The sequence below is a fragment of the Borostomias antarcticus genome (genome assembly GCF_949987555.1).
Source record: "Borostomias antarcticus genome assembly, chromosome: 12".
Lineage (NCBI taxonomy): Eukaryota > Metazoa > Chordata > Actinopteri > Stomiiformes > Stomiidae > Borostomias > Borostomias antarcticus.
In genome coordinates this window covers 6,636,299-6,658,070 of record NC_140245.1, presented here as the reverse complement: position 1 = coordinate 6,658,070, position 21,772 = coordinate 6,636,299, and the positions used below count along the sequence as shown (strand labels likewise).

At 47.8% G+C, this 21,772-nt stretch overlaps 1 protein-coding gene across 1 annotated transcript in view; it reads left to right on the top strand.

The window, feature by feature from the left end:
• Positions 1 to 4,691: 4,691 nt before the first annotated feature.
• svilb (supervillin b) overlaps positions 4,692 to 21,772 on the top strand; it is a gene marked incomplete at both ends in the record, with an annotated part of 43,209 nt that continues 26,128 nt past the window's right edge. The window contains 15 exons of the mRNA XM_084447248.1: positions 4,692 to 4,710; positions 7,980 to 8,043; positions 9,619 to 9,710; positions 10,608 to 10,665; positions 10,854 to 11,011; positions 12,103 to 12,988; positions 14,371 to 14,454; positions 16,168 to 16,721; positions 16,779 to 16,858; positions 17,201 to 17,703; positions 18,331 to 18,512; positions 19,299 to 19,363; positions 19,502 to 19,638; positions 19,851 to 19,946; positions 21,296 to 21,590. Of these exons, the coding sequence (XP_084303374.1) occupies positions 4,692 to 4,710; positions 7,980 to 8,043; positions 9,619 to 9,710; positions 10,608 to 10,665; positions 10,854 to 11,011; positions 12,103 to 12,988; positions 14,371 to 14,454; positions 16,168 to 16,721; positions 16,779 to 16,858; positions 17,201 to 17,703; positions 18,331 to 18,512; positions 19,299 to 19,363; positions 19,502 to 19,638; positions 19,851 to 19,946; positions 21,296 to 21,590 (3,273 nt within the window). The remainder of the gene's footprint in view (positions 4,711 to 7,979; positions 8,044 to 9,618; positions 9,711 to 10,607; positions 10,666 to 10,853; positions 11,012 to 12,102; positions 12,989 to 14,370; positions 14,455 to 16,167; positions 16,722 to 16,778; positions 16,859 to 17,200; positions 17,704 to 18,330; positions 18,513 to 19,298; positions 19,364 to 19,501; positions 19,639 to 19,850; positions 19,947 to 21,295; positions 21,591 to 21,772) is intronic.

Here is a 21,772-nt window from a genome sequence, read left to right as displayed (position 1 = left end):
TCTGCTATACTGTCAACCACAACCTATCCACACACTCCCAGTCAAGAGTCAGGCCTATGACATCAACAGTAACTTGCTGCTTCGCTGGAGCTGTTATCACCTCCATAATCTCTGGAAAAATGTGACAGCCACTGGAGGTTTGGTCCTTATGTCTGCAGTCCTCAAAACGCGCTAGAGGGCAAAATGCGTGTTATTGTTGTGAAGAACCCACTCAATATAACAAACAACAGTTTTACGATCACTAAATAGTCATATTTTGTTTTATATCCTACAGTATGAGAAGTGTGAATAGCTCTGAATCTGTGAATCCCTTTTTCTCTGCTTAGTGATTTCAGGTATTACAACATTCACAGACGTTTATCTTATTCAAATATTTGCAGATTTAAATGAATGGCACATCATTTGAAAGCTTACAATTTACACTTTCATATTCAGTAAAAAACTGAAAAATGACCTTGCAGACATTAGGACCAAACTTCCAGCGGCTGTCACAAATAGTCCCAGTATTTCCCCTGGCTCCCACTATAACACTGTAAAACCACAGCACATGAGAAAAGTGATGTCTGAACTATAGATCAGGCAAAGAACACAAAGTGTACAGCAGGATTTGAGGAGAACAGCCTACGGTCCATGTTACCACTGTGTATTATTCTACGGGGAAGAAGAGAAGTTATCCTTGCTTTGTTCCAGAATGACTCCTTCAGGAAATGTACTGTATTTGTTTTGGTTACGGAATTCTTGAACGTGGATATGGGAGGGGAGTTATTTACAAAGCCAGACAGATTATGTGGAATGTGTTTGGTCAGTGTGTTGTTCTGACTGTCCGGGCGTCACATCCTGACAGCTTTGTATGGTGAGTGTGAGGAGCTGAGTCTGTGTGCGGCAGCTGTGTGGTGTCCCGACCCGCACCTGCCGACTTCGTCAAAAAAGCAGACAGGTTTACTTACTGGCCGCCATGCCTGACCCTCTGGCACACTCTCTCCCTCTATAATGAGCAGACACGTGCGCACGCACGCACACACACACACACACACACACACACACACACACACACACACACATGCACACACACACACACACACACACACACACACACACACAGACATGCACACAAACACATGCACGCATACACATTCCGAACATTGCTGAGATGGACACCATTTCTTTGTGTGCACTTGTGTGCATGCGTGTGCATGTGCACATGTGTGTACTGTACAGTATGTGTGTGTGTGTCCTGACATTCACCCCATAGAAACTCTTCTTGGTTCTGAGCTCATCCATAGCTGATATTATCTAATTAGCCCTAATATCTAATTAGCCCCTGTCGTGTTGCTTATAGCCCCCTCTCTGATTGCATCAGATAGCCGGAAGACCACCGGCGCCAGGGTTACCAGGGAGCGAGAGCTGTCACCAATCTCCCAGCAGGCAGCTCCCTCTGTTCCACAAAACAACCCCCGTCTCCACGCGCGATGAAAAACGGCCGGCCTCTGGCTGTCTGGGATTATGGGAGGCAGATGACATGACATGAATCGTCACACACACAGTCTCAATTAGGGAGTTGACAGTAGGGTCCTGATTAGCGAGGCCTGTGTGTCCGTCGTTACACTTGTGTTGAATTGATGGGTGGATGTGGAGGATGGTGGGATGAGGTCATAGCATAACTCACTGTCTGTCCGTCTGTCCGTCTCTCCGTTTCGCTGTCTGTGTCTGTCTGTCTGTCTGTCTGTCTGTCTGTCTGTCTGTCTGTCTGTCTGTCTGTCTTTCTGTCTCTCTCTCTGTCTGTCTGTCTGTCTGTCTGTCTGTCTGTCTGTCTGTCTGTCTGTCTGTCTGTCTGTCTCTCCTACCCTCTCTCTGTTGATGATCTGTAGTCAGAACTCCGGAGTCTCACTCCTCCTCATCTCTTCGTCACTCACTCACTTCCTCACTCATTCATACCCATATAAGAGCACAGCAGGCAGATCTCTACACTGAACATGGTGGCTGGTTATGATGTAAGCCAGGGAGGAGTGATGGAACGTGGGTCTGGGACCCGTTCTGCTGTGTGGAGGCCAGAGTAAACACCTAAGGAGGAGGACTCTGGATGAAGATAGGGTTCCGAGTGTAGAGCTGGCTCAGAGCAGGCTAACCTGACCAGGGAGGTGTGTGTTTGTGTGTGTGTGTGTGTGTGTGTGTGTGTGTGTGTGTGTGTGTGTGTGTGTGTGTGTGTGTGTACGTGTGTGTGTGTGTGTGTGTCCTTGTGAAGACTAACCTAAACAGAGGTTGGGCCTGCCATTGTTTCCTAATAAAGGCAGGGTTGAGGGGAGACAGGGAGCAGGACCTTAGCACACTCTGTTGCTACTGTCGCTATGAGGGAACTTAGTCAGAGCAGGCAGAGAAAAACTCTATTGAGATAGTTGAATGCAGTCTATGGACAAGTGAAGCTTAGACAAACACATGCTTTGAGTTTGTCTACATAGTAGGCATCATTGATGACAAAGCATTTTCTTACCCAGTCAGAGCACCCCTAGGCATGCTTGTAGGACTAGGCTATGCCCTATTACTCTATCAACATGTGACATTTTTGAAGCCCACATCTACAGCACCATTGATCAGGTTTGCAGTGGATGAACAGCCACTAATAGCTTGGCTCCAGGCCCTGATTCGTACACCCGCTTTCATTTTTGAAATGCGATTCAGGGTCTGGAAAGGCTCTTGTCCAGAATGAATTCTCGGTTGAAATTCCAACCAGGCCACTCAGCGTTCAAATCCGAATCTGAATGCGATGACGGAATTCAACTGCGCAATGTAATTGGTTAGACGATAACCTAATCACTGAGGACCCCTTCCGCAACGCCCATCTCGGAAAATGGCTGCAATGGGAGCTTGTTCAGACTGAATAATGAAGTGAAAAGAAATGGCAGTTCAGTCTGAATTGTCCCTCAATCCCACCTCTTTAAAACAAAATGTTTCAAGGCCATTGGGGCTCTGTGCTGTACAAGTAAACGGCAGAAGAAATATCCGTTGCTGACATGCAGAAATCTACAGTGCATGTTGCTGAGACATTGCTGTGTAATGTTGCTTGCAAATCTGGCTGAATTTCGTTATACTTTAGTCAGTGTGAGCGTGAGTCATGTGCACAAAGAGTCCAATAGTAGCCACAGATTTACATAATGCTACATACATGCCTACAATACACAGTACATATTTATAAACATACTTTACTCTTTTAAGGTTTGAAATAGTTTGATGTGGTCTCACTCTCTGCCCTATGCCTGTCATTCCATGTTGACAGCAGATGAACATACAGTCATGCAGCAAGAGGCTGAGAGCTCCTATAGAAACTCTGAGCAGAGATTTGTGAGGACTACAGGACAGGTCTTGTGAGAGAGACTAGCTCAGAGATTTGTGAGGACTACAGGACAGGTCTTGTGAGAGAGACTAGCTCAGAGATTTGTGAGGACTACAGGACAGGTCTTGTGAGAGAGACTAGCTCAGAGATTTGTGAGGACTACAGGACAGGTCTTGTGAGAGAGACTAGCTCAGCTTGGCCCTCCCTCCTCAGATCCTTCTGTGGTCTCTAAGTGTGACTGCCCCTGTCAGCACGCTATTGAAACGCTCAATGGCCTATTCATTATAAAAATAATTATTTTATTTATTTATTTATTTATTTTTTAATCAAAATTAACTTGGCTTACAAGGGCTACAGCTATTGTTTTTTTTATTTTATTTTATTTTAAAGGGATAGTCTGGAATTTTGGACATAGGGCCTCATTTACAACAATCAGTCAAGCCATGTTGTTGATTGATTGAGATCATTTTCAGCTGCTTCCATGCTGCTCCTCATTTTGGCATTTATGTCTTGCTAATGCTAGAAATGCAATGGTAGAGACTAGCATCCACTACCAAACTCATGGGTTGCACACTCCCCAGTGCACGCAATCTGTTGGGGATTAATTTGAGTGTTTATACCATAATTTGTGAAGTCAAACTATCGTTAAATCCTTTACTTTCTCTACCTATTTTCCCAGTGGAAGTAGGAAGGCGGAATGATACTTCACATTACCTACAAATGTAAACACAGGCTCTACATTAGGCTCCGCCTTCCTACTTCCACAGAACAAATAGGTCCCCACAAAGTAAAACTTACAAAAACTATGGTATAAACATTCAAGTGAATGCGTGTTTTAATAATGCCCTGGCTCTAGTTTCAACAAGACCCCTCTGTGACCCGGTTCGGGACTTTGGCTCTAGTAAGCTGGCCCCGTCCTCGTCGGGCCCAGCAAAAACAGACTGGGGACACACAGGGGTAACATTAAGGTGGCTTATTTTTAAGAGGAACCTTTCCCAGCTGCTGGGTATCCCAATGGTTTGTTTTGAATATTTTCACAGACAGACAGACAGCCAGGGGGGTGTCTGTTTTAGTGGGGTGGAGAGGGGGTCGTGTTTATTGCTGTGTAGAATGTCAGGAAGGTGGGAGAGAAAAGGAGAGAGAAGGAATGAGGCCTGAGGGAGGGAGGGAGGGAGAGAGAGAGAGAGAGAGATGGAGAGAGAAAGAGAGCAGATGAGAGAGAAAGAGAGAGGTGGAGAAAGACCTGGAAGATAGAGAAAGAGAGAGAGGAGGAGGAGAGAGAAGAAGAGAGATAGAGAGAGAGAGAAAGAAAGAGAGAGATGGAGAGAGAGCGATGGAGGGAGAGAGAAAGAGAGGAGCAAACATGCAGGAGCTGGACACTGGTAAACACTGGCTGGCTTGCTGTGTGTGTGTGTGTGTGACCTCTCCCCGAAGCAGCCACTCAGCTCACACGTTGCCTTATTAGGGATGTCTACAGGGAGTGGAGGCGGACCAGGGTAGGGCCAGGGTGAGATGCACGAGTGCAAGTGTATGTGTGTGTGTGTGTGTGTGTGTGTGTGTGTGTGTGTGTGTGTGTGTGTGTGTGTGTGTGAGTGTGTGCGTGTGTGCGGGTGTGAGTGTGCGTGCGTGCGTGCGTGTGTTTGAGTGTGTTTTTGTTTGCATGTCTATGAAGTCAGATGAATAGTAGCCTGTTGATTACTGTAAGAGGAGCCGAGTGAATGTACACTAAACATTAGAGTCTATAACACACTGTCATCAAAGATGGATGGGTATATATTTCTGTCGTGAGATTATTGTTTGTACACTATCTTTTTATTTGTCATTTATAATACAGTGCCTTTTGTATTTATAATACAGTGCCTTTTGGTAAGGCACTAATCATTCAACTGCTAATGGTGTAGGTGGGAATGGTAGTACTAAGTTAATAAGCTAGATGAATGTATGACAAGGTTCAAATTATTCACAGAGGGAGATATGTCACACAAGTTATTGTGTCAGGGTGTAAAGTCTCCCCCAGCATGACTGTAATACTAGAATCTCCATCATATGAGTTCCCACTCTTAACAAAACACTCTATATATATTTATACAACGGGTAGTTCCGACCTCACAATCTGATTGGTTAAGAGCCGTTATATATTCACGATATGCCACAGGCAAAGCCTCTTTATTATTCTATGCGAAATATTACTGTGCCAATTATTACGGCCTGTAAAAACGTTTCATTGCGTAATCGTCTGTTGGTTACATTACGGTTTCTCCTCACGAAAAATGGAAACATGCAATGTTAATTTTGAGTTGTAGTATCCGTCATGTAGCCTACTGTACCACTCTGGTTTATCAACACCACTTTTGCAACTCGCTTAAAGGTAGGCTATGGCGTGCCTATGACCGCAGCACAATCCATGGTATATTGGCCATATACCACACCCAGAGTTATTGCTTCAATATATATATATATATATATATATATATATATAGTTTTGTTAACAGTGGGAACTCATATGATGGTTATGGGATACTAAAGCCTTCCATTGCCATAAGTGGCTGGGGATCCTGTTATGTGCAGATTATGTGGCTCATATCACCATGGGTCATGTGTGGTGATACAAGGCTCACACCTCGCTGTGCTGCACTATTAAATCCTCTCCGAAGGCAGTGTGTTTGTTTGTTTGTGTGTGTGTGTGTGTGTGTGTGTGAGAGAGAGAGAGAGAGAGAGAGAGCGAGAGAGTGTGTGAATGTATGTGTTTACATGTGAGAGTATGTTTGTATCTGTTCATACAGCATGCAGTCTAATCCATGTGTTTGTAAGTGTGTGTAAGTGTGTGCAGGTTGCGATCTGACTGGTCAGACAGACGGGCAGCACCTCCCTCTCCACCTCTCAGCCCTTCTGGCACCCTCTTCCCCTAATCCCTGTCCAGCGTTTTGATCGTTGGAGCTAATTCCTGCTCGTAATCTGATTAGGGGCTCTGAGCTGCTTTAGCACCCTGTAGTCTGTAGTCTCTCTCTCCCTCTCTCTCTTATCACTCTCTCTCCCTCTCTTTCTACCGAGTTCCCTCGCCGAGGGCACAGACACGCTCCCTCAGACTTGCCCTGGGTCTGTCAGGGCTGTTCCTCGCTATGTGCCCTGGGGGATCCCCTTCTGCTGCACACAGAGTGTGTTTATCTGCCTGTGCGAGACTCCACTGCTAACATCTGTACTGCTGGTGTTACTCCTGCAGCCTCTGTCACTCGTCCCTCTGTGCCTGATCCGATAACACCTGACTGTCTATCTATTGACTCAGCACAAACATGTTCCGGAACCCATGGATCACTAACCACCATGTGAAACACTGTGCACAAGGTAAGGGTAGAGGGGCTACAGGGGGAAGTGCTGGGGAGTGGCTAAGGGACTAGGCTGCTAAGGGGTTGAGTTATGACTTGGCATAGCTTATAGGTGTATTTTTATTAAGATTAATTATATCGTCGCCGATGTCACTGTTGTCCCACCCCCCCCCCCCCCCAATCCCCTCTGTTGTGCACAGTGAGAGAGTCCAAGTACATGAGCAGGATTCTGTACATGCTTTTTTAGGGAGATAGATGTCTTTTGTGTTTGTTTGTTTGTTTGTTTGTTTGTTTGTTTGTGTGTGTGTGTGTGTGTGTGTGTGTGTGTGCTCGTGCGCTTGCATGTTTATTCAAGAACTTCCCCAGCTGCAGTAGCCTACAACCATTGAAAGAATCAAATATCCAGTTGTGGACTGATGCAGCAGTACTTTTCTTTGTACTATTACCTGCTTTGTCATTTTGTCAACAGGTGTGTGCACCCTCTGCAGTTGAAATCTCTACCTTGTGTCCATGACACTGCACATACAGTAGATACGTTGACAAACAATCATACTTTCCCTTTCTAATTTTCTTTTCCCAGTAGGTGGGCGAGGGGCTGTTAAGCAGGGTCTATTTTTCACCTTGTCCTTTCCTCCGTGTATTTATAGAAAATCCCTCCGTTTACCCCGTTCAGTTTTGACATTCAGCATCTTAAGCTGCTCTTTGGCACGTACTGTATAGGCCTACTACTGTACATCCCTGCCCACACACCAGACATCTCTACTTCTCTTTGGGCCAGAGATCCACCTAGGCATTCCACACACACACACAAACACACACACACGCACACACACACACACACACACACACACACACACACACACACACTCTATACACACATAAACTTAAGCTTACAGTATGCTTAACATACAAACAAACCGACACACAGAACGATCTCCACTGGCTCACCCCCTCCCCGTCGTCATGGGCCGTCTTAAAGGGCCAAAATAACCAGGAGGCCCCTGTGGGGCCCGGAGGAGTCAGAGAAGTCTAGTCCTGTAACAGGATCTGACACCTATCCTGGGCAACAACTTTACAACACTGTCAAACTGCTGGGCTCGAGGGTCAACCATGGGGCTTTCCAGAGCTGTGAGCATCTAGCCTGACAGCTACTTGTGGAATACGTAGCTACTCTACTGTAGATGACTCTTATTTCGGTTTTCAGTAAAATTCAGATGTTAGTAATATTGTTATAAGACCTTCTCGAGTTTGTCTCAAAATCAACTGTTATTCAAGAATTGTTGTTTTTTTCATTATGATGATATACTGCAATATATTTCTCTTTTCAGGCATTGGAACTCATCCCCTAGCCAAACTCTGTAGTTCAACATCTCTGCCAACAGAAGCTTTAAGGTGAGGGATGCGATTTTGTGTGTGTGTGTGTGTGCGTGTGTGTGTATGCTACAGTACACACATTGTAGCATACTGTATATTTGCCACATCATCAAGAAGAACCATACGGAGTGGTTAAAAATGCTTTTAACTGTTGAGCTGCAGTACAATGCGTAGCATATTAATGTCCAAACCAGCCACAAATGATAATGTGGCCAGAAATAGCACTGAACTTACAGTATCTACAGTACAGCATGTGGGCCACCAAGTACTATTTCACACAAATAGTAATTGGGTCAGGTCAAAAGGTCAGTCCATCTGAGTTAAGGTGCCACAGTGAAGGGCCAGGGACGAGGGTATCATCCTGGTGAGACTGATCGATTCATCCTGCTAAAGCCATTAAGGCACGATTGTTCCTCATTGTGAGTGAGTATATCACTGTAAATGTTGCATTGGCCGACTCATTGCATGAGAATAGGATACAATGCACATTTGTCTCTCCATTTGAGCTATACTCACAACCCAGCTTCCCAGAGTCCTACTATAAACATAGAGTTGATACTACATTGTTGAGTTCTGAGAATGCACAGATGTTAACCTATTTTGGCAAAACTCACAGCAACTGCACTGATAAGTAAAATGAGAAACACTATATCGTAAGAGGATATTGTTGAGTGCATCAAGGAAGATTAGCAGATGGGCGGTGTTGAGGGACCAAGCAGGACATGGTGATGGATGACCCCACAGTGACCAATGGCTGCACACATGCTCACATTTCCCCTACGCTGGCCAGGGACACTGACGATGGCATGGTGCCAGTGATGTTCTTCCTCTGCCGCCAGATCCTGGTCAGGTTGAACCCTGCCTGTATTCATGGGGAGCAGTACTGTTACCATATCATTACCATATAATTACCAATTACCATATCAGACAACAGGTCTACATACAAGACCAGCTGTAGGCCTACTGTACGTATAGGACCAGCGTTAGGCCATGATTGACCAACACAGTAGAGGTCACCTGAGGCCTCGTTTATGCTTAGACACAGTGTTTTGCCAGTTGAGTTTGAACAGGTGAGATGTGAGTGAGACCAATGTAATTAGGGTGTGGCATTTTGAAGGCCAATGTTTTCCAGGTGAACAAAGTGTGATTTGATTTAATTTGACAAAATTATGTGATTTGTGTAGTGTTTAGCTCTGCATATCAGTTACACATGCATGTTGTTAATACATATGCGTCAGCCATTGCTCTTGTCTTACTTCCCTGTATAAAAAACATAACCTACAAAAGACAAACATGAAAAAGACATAGGCTACTTGATTGCTTTATTGTGTTAGAAAGAAACAACACAACAATTTGTGATTGGTTACTTACTTTTGCAAAAATGTGATTTAGAATTTCTATGAGTGAAAACAATGGATTTGTGCTTAGAGTTTTTCAAAAATGGGATTTAGAATTTCTATTTGAGCGAAAACAGTGTTTAGTTTAGCAGTGTGGAGTCTTGTTGACACGTTTCACAAGTTTCCATAATTAGCCTACTGTATGTGAGTTCCATTTTGTGTTTTTTTAAACAATGCAGGAAAAATGTAATTTCAGCTTCCAGAGTGTCTTCTCATCGGGGGAAAAGACCGCCTTGGTCAAGAGTGCCACAGATATCGATGCTAATCTTCTGGCAGTCCTACCCAAGGGTGAGCTCTCCTATCACTGGCCCCGAAATGGAATAGCTCAATGGGGAGGCCTTACAGAAATCATATTTATCTCCGTTTAGCATGACATTTAGGATTTTTGGTATTAGACATGTTTCCTAACTTCATTTAGGAAAAAAATCCTATTTTATCTTAGGATACGAATTTAGCTATTACAGAACTGTCCTAGCTTTGGGATTTTCCAAGTTAGGAAACCTAATGGCATAGACCCTTTCCCAAATTCAACCTAACTACCAAAAATGGCAGCACCACTGTTTATTAAAAGTTGTAATATTTTGGGGGGTAGAAAGTAACATGTGGTCAGTAACGTTACCACTGAGATCGCTGGCCTGTCGATGCTGTCGTCTGTCTGCCGTAGGGATAGGCTTCACCACCCTGTTGATAAGTGGGAGCTCATATTAACACATAACGTTGGCTAGGTGATAATAGTCAAGCAACAGCGTATGGCTGATAGATGTATGGCTATCTAATTTATTCCATTTTGAGAAGCTTATTTAGACCCAGTTGTCCTCGGCTGAGATGAGAATGGGGCGACGTAGCAATTAGCCGATCGTCTACAGCTGTGTTAAATCCACGAATTATGTCCGCTAATAGCCGTGATGCAAATTTCGATTTCGCTGTTTAACTACAGTGACTTGCTAAATGCTGGCCAGGCGGGGGTTCTCGTTACAATAGGGGAAACTTCCCATACTGTATCCATAACCAGCAGTGACGTTGATGGCTTGTGTTCATCAAGTAGCAGTAGGCTATTAATCAGTCTTCTACAAGCATGACATCATGAAGAAACTTAAGATAGGACACGGATTTAGAATATTTTTCTGTAGGCTAATGAGGCTCCAGGCTTGTAGACTTAAAGATAATTATTTGTTTATCCCCCAGTTTCAGAACTGAAGAAACAATTTGAAAGAGTTGTCTCACGTGATTTGGAAATGAACAGGTAAAGTTTGTAACTCTAAATGAATTTTCATACTGCTGAAAATCCTCTCTATTTCCAACACCGGATTAAATCCTGTGGTAGGCTATTCGATATTACAGTTACGTTTAACCTCTTCCCTGCCCCCCCCCCACAATACCCTGCACCTCTACCCTGCTTCCCCCCCCCCCCCCCCACAATACCCTGCACAGGAAAGAGAGGATCGCCCGGCGCCTGGAGGGCATCGAGAGCGACATGCCGCCCGCCCTGATGCCCAGCCTGATGCCCGGTCAAGTGGCCAACCGGATGCTGGAGGAGGACCCGCCGCGCTACACCCGCGCCTCCGACCCCTGTGAGCCATGTGTTATGGGTAAGCATGGTCACGCATGGCACCGCATAGTATGCATGGTTCTATACACGCTGCACACTAGCGCTCATAGTTACAGTTAGAATGCAGAGTAGTGTATTAACTGTGAGTCATACAGTATAGCATGGTCACGCATGGCACCGCATAGCATGCATGGTTCTGTACACACTGCACACTAGCGCATGGCAACATAGTTACAGTTAGAATGCAGAGTAGTGTATTAACTGTGAGTCATACAGTATAGCATGGTCACGCATGGCACCGCATAGTATGCATGGTTCTGTACACACTGCACACTAGCGCATGGCAACATAGTTACAGTTAGAATGCAGAGTAGTGTATTAACTGTGAGTCATACAGTATAGCATGGTCACGCATGGCACCGCATAGTATGCATGGTTCTATACACGCTGCACACTAGCGCATGGCAACATAGTTACAGTTAGAATGCAGAGAAGTGTATTAACTGTGAGTCATACAGTATATCCTCATGAGACCATCCTGATGTAGCGAGCTTGCACTCTGTCTGTTCTCTCCGAAGATCAGTCTGGCCTTCCCCCTACTGTATCTCCAACAATTTAAGTGGAGTGTAGGAGTACTTGCCTTGACAGACTAATTCCTTCAGTCAGTCAGCGTAACAAAACCTTTGCCAAATCCAGTTGGAAAAACGATTTTCCTCAGAGAAACTCCACTAATGCATACTCTTGTTTTCTTTAACTATTTCTGCAATAACTGCACTTATGACTGTGTTTATCCTACTAACATTAATGTTACCGCTTGTGGCTTTGTCAGACTGTTTTGCCAGTGGCCTGTATTTCATTTTCACGCATGAACTATGGGAACCAATCAGGGGCTACGTTCTACAGGGGGGCAGAACAGCAATCAGAACACATGCTACGCTAGTTCATCACTAGTATATATACAGGTAGTTTACCACCTTACAGTTTACTACAGCGTATGTCAGATTCCCTTGAGTCATGTATTACTTCTAAGCATGCTTGACCACATGTGACAATGTTTCATCGGTTTGTATCTGTCACTATATGAATAAGTGATTTACAATGCACTTTTGTTTTCCCTGGTGGTCCTACAAGTGAGACGCTACAACCAAGAGGAGCTAGAATATCCCCAGATGAAGGTGTCCTCTCCAGACAGATCCTCCAGGGGCAGGGGCAGATCTGAGCCTCAGCTGAGCCAGGGAGAGCCCTCCGCCCCCATCTCCACCTCCACCTCCCAAGGCCCTGCCGACCCCGCCAGCCTCAGCTCCAAGGCCGAACGCATCGCCCGCTACAAGGCCGAGCGCCGCCGGCAGCTCTCTGAGCGCTACGGCATCCTCCTGGATCAGGAAGTAGACATGGACTACACGCCGCGCTTCTCGCGCCCCCGCCGCGAGGCGGACGCCTCGGACAGACAGGCTCCCGCCGTCGAGCGGCGGCGAGAGAGACGTGACGCCGAGGAGGCGGGGCAGGAAGGGCGGAGGGCGCCGTACAGCTCGGGGGTGGGGCGGGTCTACATGCAGGCGCACCCCAAGCCCGGCTCTGTCCAAGAACCCGCCCCCGCCCAAGCCCCTCCTCCGATCCGAGACAGGACAGGCGTGTTATCCGAACGCGAGAGGATGTTGAATGTGGAGAACTACCGCAGGGGGGGCCCGGCGCGAGGGGGTGGGCCCAGATCCAGGTCTCAGGAGCAGGCGGCATACCATCACCAACAATCCCCCCAACAGCAGCAGACGATGTACCCCCACCAACAATCCCCCCAACAGCAGCAGGCGATATACCACCACCAACAGCCCCTCCAACAGCAGGCCAGTCCCCAGGGCCAGGAGATGAGCCCCCCCTCCACCAGGGACTACAGCGTGGCAGCGGTCCCCAGCTCCCCCCGGATGGCCCGGCGGGCCTCGCTGCCCTCCCCGCGCTACGGCATCTCCCCCGGGGACCTGTTCATCGAGCAGCAGGCCCAGAACATCCTCAGCAGACAGGGGTGAGTGGAGCTCCGGTCGCGCCGCTCACTATAAGAGCTGGGCTGGATTGTAGTCTGTTCGGGTTGGAGCAGAGTAGTCTATTCCAGCGACTCCGGTGGTTTCTTTCTGCTGTAGCAGTTGATGGTGAGCTTGATTTTGCTCCTGCGTCACAGTGGAACCAGTAAGAGGGATAACGAGCCTTTTAATCAGGGATTCCCCGCGTAGTCAATCAAGTGCATATCAAGTTTTTTAAAAAGAGATAAAGATAAAGATAAAAAAAAGGATGTGAAAAGTTGAAATTCTAGATTGTGAGCACTACCCTTGAGTCAACCAGTTGTTGTCATAAATCTACACCATCATCACAGTTTTTTCCCCGCTCACATAGTTTGTCTACAGACTCAAAGGTCTGACACTTCAGACTATAGACCTGGATGAAACCTATATCTATCACATACCAAGGTGATAGGCCTGGTTCAAAGAAACCCATGTCTATCTCCATCTACTATATTCAGACTGTTAACAAGGTGATGTATACAGTAGACCTGGATGAAACCCGTGTCTGTCTCTCGCTCTGCCCGGCTGGTCCCCTGGGGTTCTGATGCCATTAACAGTACGCTGGCCAAGGTCCTCTCTGTCACGCTAGGACTGCTCTGGTTTCACATAGGGAGAGGATCTGGAGATCTGATCAGGGGCCTGTGGGAGAGGGTGTTTGGTGATGGGGTTAGGGATGGGGGGGGGGGAGTGTATGGGTGGGAGGGGAGGGTAATGGGCTGGTTTTGTGGCAGGGGGTTTGCTGAGAAGGTAGCTATTGGCTTTCACATCTTTGCCTTTCACATCCCAAATAGCCTTTCGTGTTTTTTTTTTTTTACGTTAGAGCTCATGGTGCTATAGCGTTGGAACACAGCTCTCGTCTCTATAGCACCCTAGAGCTCATTACCCATAGTAAACAACGAGTAAACAGTGCCAGCTCAAAAAATACAGCTTGTCGGTGGACACGCACTCTTATGGTTCAAAACCCATGTTAACTATTGGATGTCATCGCTGTTCCTCCAGGGAATGATATACAATTTGTAATGCCATAGCAACGTGATTTAGCGCAGAGGGACCATAATGAAACTCAGCTGTGAGCAAAGCATAAATAGCATATTTATTAATTTTAATGTAGAAAATGTGAGTAAATGGCACATAATTATTGTCTTTGGCAAGTAGCCATGGTATAAGCGGGATAATACACTCCGGGGTGTGCTGTTATTGCACACCTCGTCGTGTATTATCCCTTACATTTGAACGTTACACCCCTCAATAGCACAAAATGACTCATTGGTTTCTAGGTCATAAGTTGTGGAACTCAAAAGTAACTGAGTTAGAAGAACTCAATTTTTGTCTTCTCCTTGTCCTGGAGCCTGGTGGCCTTGTCACAGAGTGACTGGTCTCTCCGGACAGACTCAGAAGGTGACACCCAGCCAGTCATCAGCTGGCCATCCAGGTACTTCCGTGATTGGCTGGATGCTCTAGATGTGGGTGTGTCCTACCAGTAGACCACTCCCTAACAGAATATCTAACCCTTCCCCCAAAACCAGTACCCAATAATCCAGTAATTTCCATTTTATTTTAATATCCCTTTAGGCACCCAGTCAGTAATATATTCCCTTCTTAATTCCGACATACCCTGTTAACAAGTGTTTTGCGTTGTAAAGTCCAGTGTGAGATCTGAATTGCAGTTGACTGACAAACTTGCCCTCCCTTTCTCCTAAAATTTAAACAATGTTGTGGATTTTTCATTCAAATTATTTTGAGAAGTGAACTTTGGTCGCACACACGCTACCGATGCACAATACTTATATCGTGATAGCCCAGGTCTATCGCAAAGTGTGTCCGTGCGTCTGTCTGTGTGTGTGCGTGAGTATGCGCGCGCGTGTGTGTGTTTGACCTAGGTCTGTCATGCGGAGGAGGTGTCTGTCTGAGTGTGAACATTAGTCAAGTCCATGTCCTGACCCAGGGAAGCTGTGTCTGCTGACTCAGCACTCATACAGTACATACTGTAACCTCTCTACTCCACCTCATTACCCAGACAACTGTTTTAACCCCCATGAAATTCACACAATCATCTGCTCTAACTCTACCGTTCATGGCAGTATCCCAAAAGATATATAGACCTACCATAAGTCTTTCCAGTACACATGGCACCTGAAGAAATCCTTTCATACTGTATAGTTTGCTTAAAAGTGAACTTGCAAACTGAGAGACATAGTATAGATTTCTATTCATGGAAAGCTAGATTGTGAATTAATTAGCATCAACAGATTAGAATTTTGTTTTAATCCTTGGGACAGACATTTAGCATTGTATGCATCCATAGTTATATAATGTGTTATGAGGGCTAGCTATTATAAGTCCCCCTGCTGAGGAAGGGTTGGACGGTGGGTATATTTTTGGACCGGAGCTTGGCCCAGATACAGTAGTCTGCATTGCTGGGCAGCTGAGAGGCCTTTTGAGACTTGGTCAGCCATAGCCAGAGCCTTTGAGCACTATGGACAGGTGAGTCCACCATGGCCCACCTAGCGAGTCCAAGCTTAGTCATTAAAACGGAATTCTTTCATAAGTGTTCACCTGGTAATATGGGTAACTTTCAGTGCTTCATTTACTCGATTAAAAACTTAATTAATGTAGCCCTTTAACAGGTATAAATGGCTATTACCCCTGCAATGGGATACAGTATTTAGCCTTGTTGGCCTTATTTGCCACTTACACAAACTCAAGTGTTACTGTACATTAGCGTTAGTTCACATTAGCTCATCATTAGTTCACAATGGAAACGTGATCTCATGTACAGCGTGTGAGCTTTTTAAACCCTTTATGCCATGTCATGTCAAATGAAGCAGCAGTCCGTCAATTAGAGCCGGCTTAGTGCCCCACAAGGAGATTACAGTAACATGACCTTTAGCTACTGGGATCGAAAGGTCATTGATTCCAATACATTTTTGCTTTATTTTGTGGTGTGCGCACATTATAGTGTTGTTCATAAACTAGGTCTGAACTGGAACATGGAGTAGGCCTACAGTATGCTATTTTAATTATGCATTCCTTTCTTCATTACTATCTAAATTCATTTCCTCACTCGCTTTTTTCAAATCAAAACTGTTCATTCTTAGGACGGCGTTGGTTTCTAAAACTCGCTAATCCATTGTCCCCCTTTAAGAATCAGAGTACGAGAAAGAATGTCAAGAGAGGAGAGCACCCAAAGAGCCACAGAGCGGGGGCCCGACACCTCCCCGGCCAACAGGCACCGCCCTCTGGTGAACCCACCTCACTACGTGGCCCAGCGCACCGACCCCCCGACATACCAAAGAACTGGCCCCCCATCGAACCCCCCTATCCAGCCAGCCTACGGGCACAGCCACGTGGCCTACCCTGTCTCGGCCCCCCACCCCCCGCAACATCACCCCCACCCCTCGGGCCCGGTCGCCGACCCCCAGCCCTACCTGGCCATGCCCGCTGCGACGCCCGCCACGCCCGCCCGCGGCAGCGGGCCCCCAGAGGTGCCGCCCAGGCGGCGGGTGAGCGTTGACCACATCTACGCCCCCCAGGGGCCCCCGGTGCCCCCGGTGCCCCCGCGGCAGGCGCTGAAAGAGGAGGCCCACACGGAGGGCCTGCTGAAGAGCAGGAAGGCGGTGCTGCCGTCGGAGATCCGCCGGCGCGAGAGGAGCGTGGACGACCCCCAGAGGGGGCGGCAGGGAGACGCGGAGTGGGAGAGCCACATGGGAGGAGGAGGAGGAGGAGGAGGTGGCGGAGGAGAAGAAGGAGGAGGAGGAGGAGGAGGGGGCAGGAGGGCCAGCCACACTGAGGAGGACTGGGAGAGGGAGACACCGCCGGAAAGGGGGATGGAGAGGGAACGAGAGAGCAGGGAAAGAGAGAGCAGGGAAAGAGAGAGGGAAAGAGAGATCAGGGAAAGAGAGAGCAGAGAAAGAGAGAGGGAAAGAGAGATGAGGGAACGAGAGAGGGAAAGAGAGATCAGGGAAAGAGAGAGGGAAAGAGAGATCAGGGAACGGGCCGTCGAGAGGGAGCGAGAGAACAGGGAGATGGAAAGGGAGAGAGAAAAGAGGGAGAAGGAGAGAGAGAGGGAACGAGAGAGCAGAGAGAGGGAGAGAGAGCAGCGCTGGTCCAGCCAGGAAAGTCAGGAGGGTAAAGCCAGGTCTACGGAGCCCCCTCAGAGCTCCCAGTCTCCCCAACAGCACCACCATCAACAACCCAGACACCACCAAGCTCCCGAGCCTCTGTACCAGTACGATCAGCAGCCCCAGGTGCAACCGCATAGGCATCAGCAACCCCAACAGTACCAGCAAGGGCCCCAAGAGCACCAGCAAGCCCCCCAGGAGCACCACCAACATCAACCCCAGGAACCTCACCTCCACTCGGGGCAGCAGAGGAGCGACGCGGCCACGTACCTCCAGAGGGGCTCCTCCCTGCCTCAGGCCAGGCACAGGAGCACGGAGGCGGCCCCCGGGGGCCCCAAGCCCAAGATCCGCACCCGCTCCATGTCCGACATCGGCGTGGGCCAGCGCTCCTCCACGTACCGGTCCATGGAGCAGGCGGGCGGCAGAGAGGCGGCGCTGGCGGGGCTCCACGCCAGGGACGGGGGCGTGGCCAACGGGGAGGTGGGCGCCCTGGACACCAGGGTCTCTGTGGCGCAGCTGAGGCACTCGTATCTGGAGAACGCCAACAGGAAGCCAGAGCTGTAGGTAGACCGGCATGGGCTGCCACCGCCGACTACCGCCGAGTATTCTCTCTTCTCTTGTCTCTCTCTCTCTCTAACCTTGCGGGCAGTCTGCTGTGGTCTTTTGAGTGTGATTTAATATACCGATGGTTCTCATACTGTGGCTTGAAAAGTTTGTCGTGTGTAATTTGCCGTGCTGTAATTGCAGTATTTGATGTCAAGACAGTGGCTCTTTTCGTGTGTGGTGGGGAGTTTGAAATGTTTTTTTTTTCAGGCACATGTTTTGGGCCATGTGGGGCTTTCAGATGAAGTGGTTTGTTACTGTATGTGTTTTGTGTGTGTGTGTGTGTGTGTGTGTGTGTGTGTGTGTGTGTGTGTGTGTGTGTGTGTGTGTGTGTGTGTGTGTGTGGCTACACTTCTGGGTTGTAGTGGATATCACTCAGTTTGGGAGAAGCTGAGTGTTGGGGATGTGCTCATTGCGGATTTTGAATGCATGACTTAACCAACCTCTCTAACTTGGATGACGTCGATGAAGGATATAACCCACTAAAATCGAAATCCCCCCAAAAAACTTTTAAAAGTTCTCTCACTATTTTTTTCTATTTTTTTCTTGGCGTTCCGTCACTCTGACTAAACGACCCTCTGAAGGGAGGCTAAAGCAGAGGCCGTGGAGGTCGACCCGGCAGGGGGTTTGGACCGTGACACGGGCACCCGGCGGCCCCGACGCTACATCACCCCGGGGGACAACCGCAAGTCCTCCGAGAGGTTCAGGACCCAGCCCATCACCTCTGCAGAGCGGCAGGAGTCCGACAGGTACCGATGGGACCCGGGTGAAGAAAAAATCCCTAATGCTATAATCTGCTCTAATGTGCTACAACGGAGAGGGGACTATCGTAAATCTCACCATGGAGGAATCCTTTTTTTTTTCCGCACATGAGTGGTGATTGATGTTCTTCATACTGGACTTTGAGAGGATCGTGGTGATTTTACTGTTCAAAACCTATTCAATCCTTCTTCTTCATGGCAATATGGAAATATAGAACTGTGTCTAAGCCAAACTACCCTTTGAATGTTTTTTTTAATATATATATTTTTATTTAAACCTTTATTTATGTGTCTCGAATTTCTTGATTTTGTCTCTCAGGCACCTGAGTCCAACAGAGCAGTTGAACGCTGAAGGCGAGTATCCTGCACCCCCATCTGCTCTTAGTGCATGACTTGGTTCATTGAATAGCTTTTAACAGTTCGCCAGCACTTCATTGTAGAGGGGCTCTGGCAAATCATCTACAGACGCTAAAACTATCAACTGTAATTGATATGATCCCGGCTGGTGTGTTTTAGAGGAATATACAGTATGTACAGTAGGCGAATAGGGACATCTATTGAATGAATAGGACTAACGTGCCAGGCCCGCCTGCCACCACATGCGACAGGTTGAGGAAGCACCTTTGTTTTAACCCTGACCTCGTGGCTTGCAGCTTCTAACACTGCAGTGTAACACACCCTCTTGTATATCTATTTGTTGTAATATATATTTTTTACAGTCTCATAAAGTTCTAGAGCTTAATCCAAGTTAACTTTCTGCTGTGCTGCGTTCTTCCTCCTGCCATTTTTAGGGGACGAAGAGAAGCTTGATGAACGAGCTAAGATGAGTGTGGCCGCCAAGAGGTCCCTCTTCAGGGTACAGTATCACGCTTCTTTGAATGTCCCATTGTAATAACGTCACAGACAGAACGTGATCCTTGCTGGTGACGTTTTCACGATGCTATGACCTTAGAGCGACCATTTTTTCGCTAACCGCTGCGCTCTACCCTCTCAGGAGCTTGAGAGGACCACAGAGGGCGGCGTTCCCAAACCTCGCTCCCGGAACGCCGCGGTAGAGAGGCGTCTGAGGAGGGTCCAGGACCGCGCCCACACGCAGCCTATCACCAGCGAGGAAGTTGTCACCGCTGTCACGTAGGTCACTTCCCCTCACTTTTTAACACTGATGTGACCTGGGGTTGTTTTGTCTCCAGAAAAGGGCTCAAGGGCTCATGACTGTCCCTCATAAAAGCCTTAACGTTCAACAGTTCGGCTGTGATTCTCCCGTCGCCGTGTGACTCTGACCTGACCCCTGACCTGTCCCCCTGACCTGTCCCCCTGCCCTGTCCCCCTGCACCACCCCACAGTGTCTCCGCCACGTCCTCACAATCTGTGACGCTCCAAACCACGGCACCCCGTGTCCCTAGCCCCACAGTAGTCAGCACCGCCGTGACTAGCCTCAGGTACAGCCCACCGGAGCGTGTGTGTGTGTGTGTGTGTGTGTGTGTGTTTGGTGTGCTTGGACACAAAATTGGAGTTGAACACTAATCCAGTTAGAGCATGCTGCCTCTCCTCCTTCCATTCAATCTGGGTTCCACAGTTATGTTTACTTTTGAACTTGTTGATACTGCATGGGATTCAGAGTGTACAGCACATCTGACCTTGTGGACTTTGTTTACTTGTTGGGGTCTAATTCTGTAAGCACATCTTAGACAGACATTTGTTTTACAGCGCCCCCTGCTGTTAGCAGTGTGCAGTGGTCTCACATCATCTTGCTATTTTCGCTCCTGTGCTGCTTGCTTCCTAAGAATACTATTGGACCTTATAGGGGGAGGAAATTAGCGTTTATACACTTCTCAGTTTCTCACAATATCGATTGCTTCTTTTGATGGCACACACTCCAATGACATTCTCTTGTGACTGGTGGAGCATTAGGGAAGGCCAAAGGTCAAGCCAGTTGAAGCTGTCTTGGTCAGGTTCACGTACACGTGTGGTGTCAGCGCAGTGCATGAGACCGCCATGTGTTGCAGAATGTGTGAACCACATGTATGTGTACACATATCTACTTATAGCCCTAATGCTACCCAATATTGTGGCTGAGAAAAGCTATTTACTTTCATTAGATGAGGTCAGAGAATGGATATATCCTAGTTAGCGTGCTAAGAAATGCACCCATGCCTGAGAGTGATGATAACGTGGTTCAATTTGACCCTAACTATATCTGTCAAGGAGTTTGGTTTCCCTGAATGACTAAAGAATGTTGTGCAGCATGTTGACATGATTTTTCTGTAACACCATCCTTCCCCTTCCCGTCCTGAAGGTACAGTATACAGTACAGTGGGGTGGCTGTGGCTCAGGATGTAGAGCCAGTCGTCCAATGACCGCAAGGTCGTCGGCTCGAATCCCGGCTCCTCCTGTCCACAAGTTGAAGTGCCCTTGGGCAAGACACTGAAACCCTAAATCGCTCCCAATGAGCAGGCTAGCACCTTGCATGGCAGCTGCCGCCATTGGTGTGTGAATGTGAGTGTGTATCAATGGGTGAATGAGAGGCCATTGTAAAGCGCTATATAAATGCAGTCCATTTACCATTTACCATTACATGCATATGACCCAGCATCTACATTCTTTCTCATACTAGATAGTCATTTAATCCATTGGACACTGAATAGCCTTCCGTGTCGGCATACAGCCCAAGCAACCCCCCCAAAATTGCAGTACCGCAATTATTCTCAAATCACATAGATAAATGCGCACGGGTCCCAGCAGATCAGATATAACCGTGCATGACCAGGCGTGTCGTCCCCTGGTCCAGCCTGCAGACGCCCTCGCAGCCCAGCTCGGCGGCGCCGGAGCCAGAGCCCCAGCAGGAGGCCGCCGCGGAGGCGGGGCCCGGCCCCGGGGGAGAGGCGGCGCGCGCCGGGGAGGAGGAGCCCGACCTCTCCGCCCTCAGCCTGGTGGAGAAGATGGCGCTGTTCAACCGGCTGTCCCAGTCGTCCGCCGCCAAACCCGCCGATGCGGCGGGGTCGGGGGTCAAGGGAGACACACGTCAACGCCGGGCCAACGCCCGCTTCCAGACGCAGCCCGTCACGCAGGGGGAGGTGGAGCAGGTTGGTGTTCACGCCCTTAACTTTGCTAAAATCAGCAAGACTTTTTCGATAGGTTCATATAGGTAACACTAGGGTAGTAACAATCAACAACCCCACAAAACAAAACTTTTTGCAGGGTAAAATGAAAGTTCTGTTAGATTCCCGCTTCAGTTCCAGTTTCCCATCTTCAGTTTGCTCTTTAA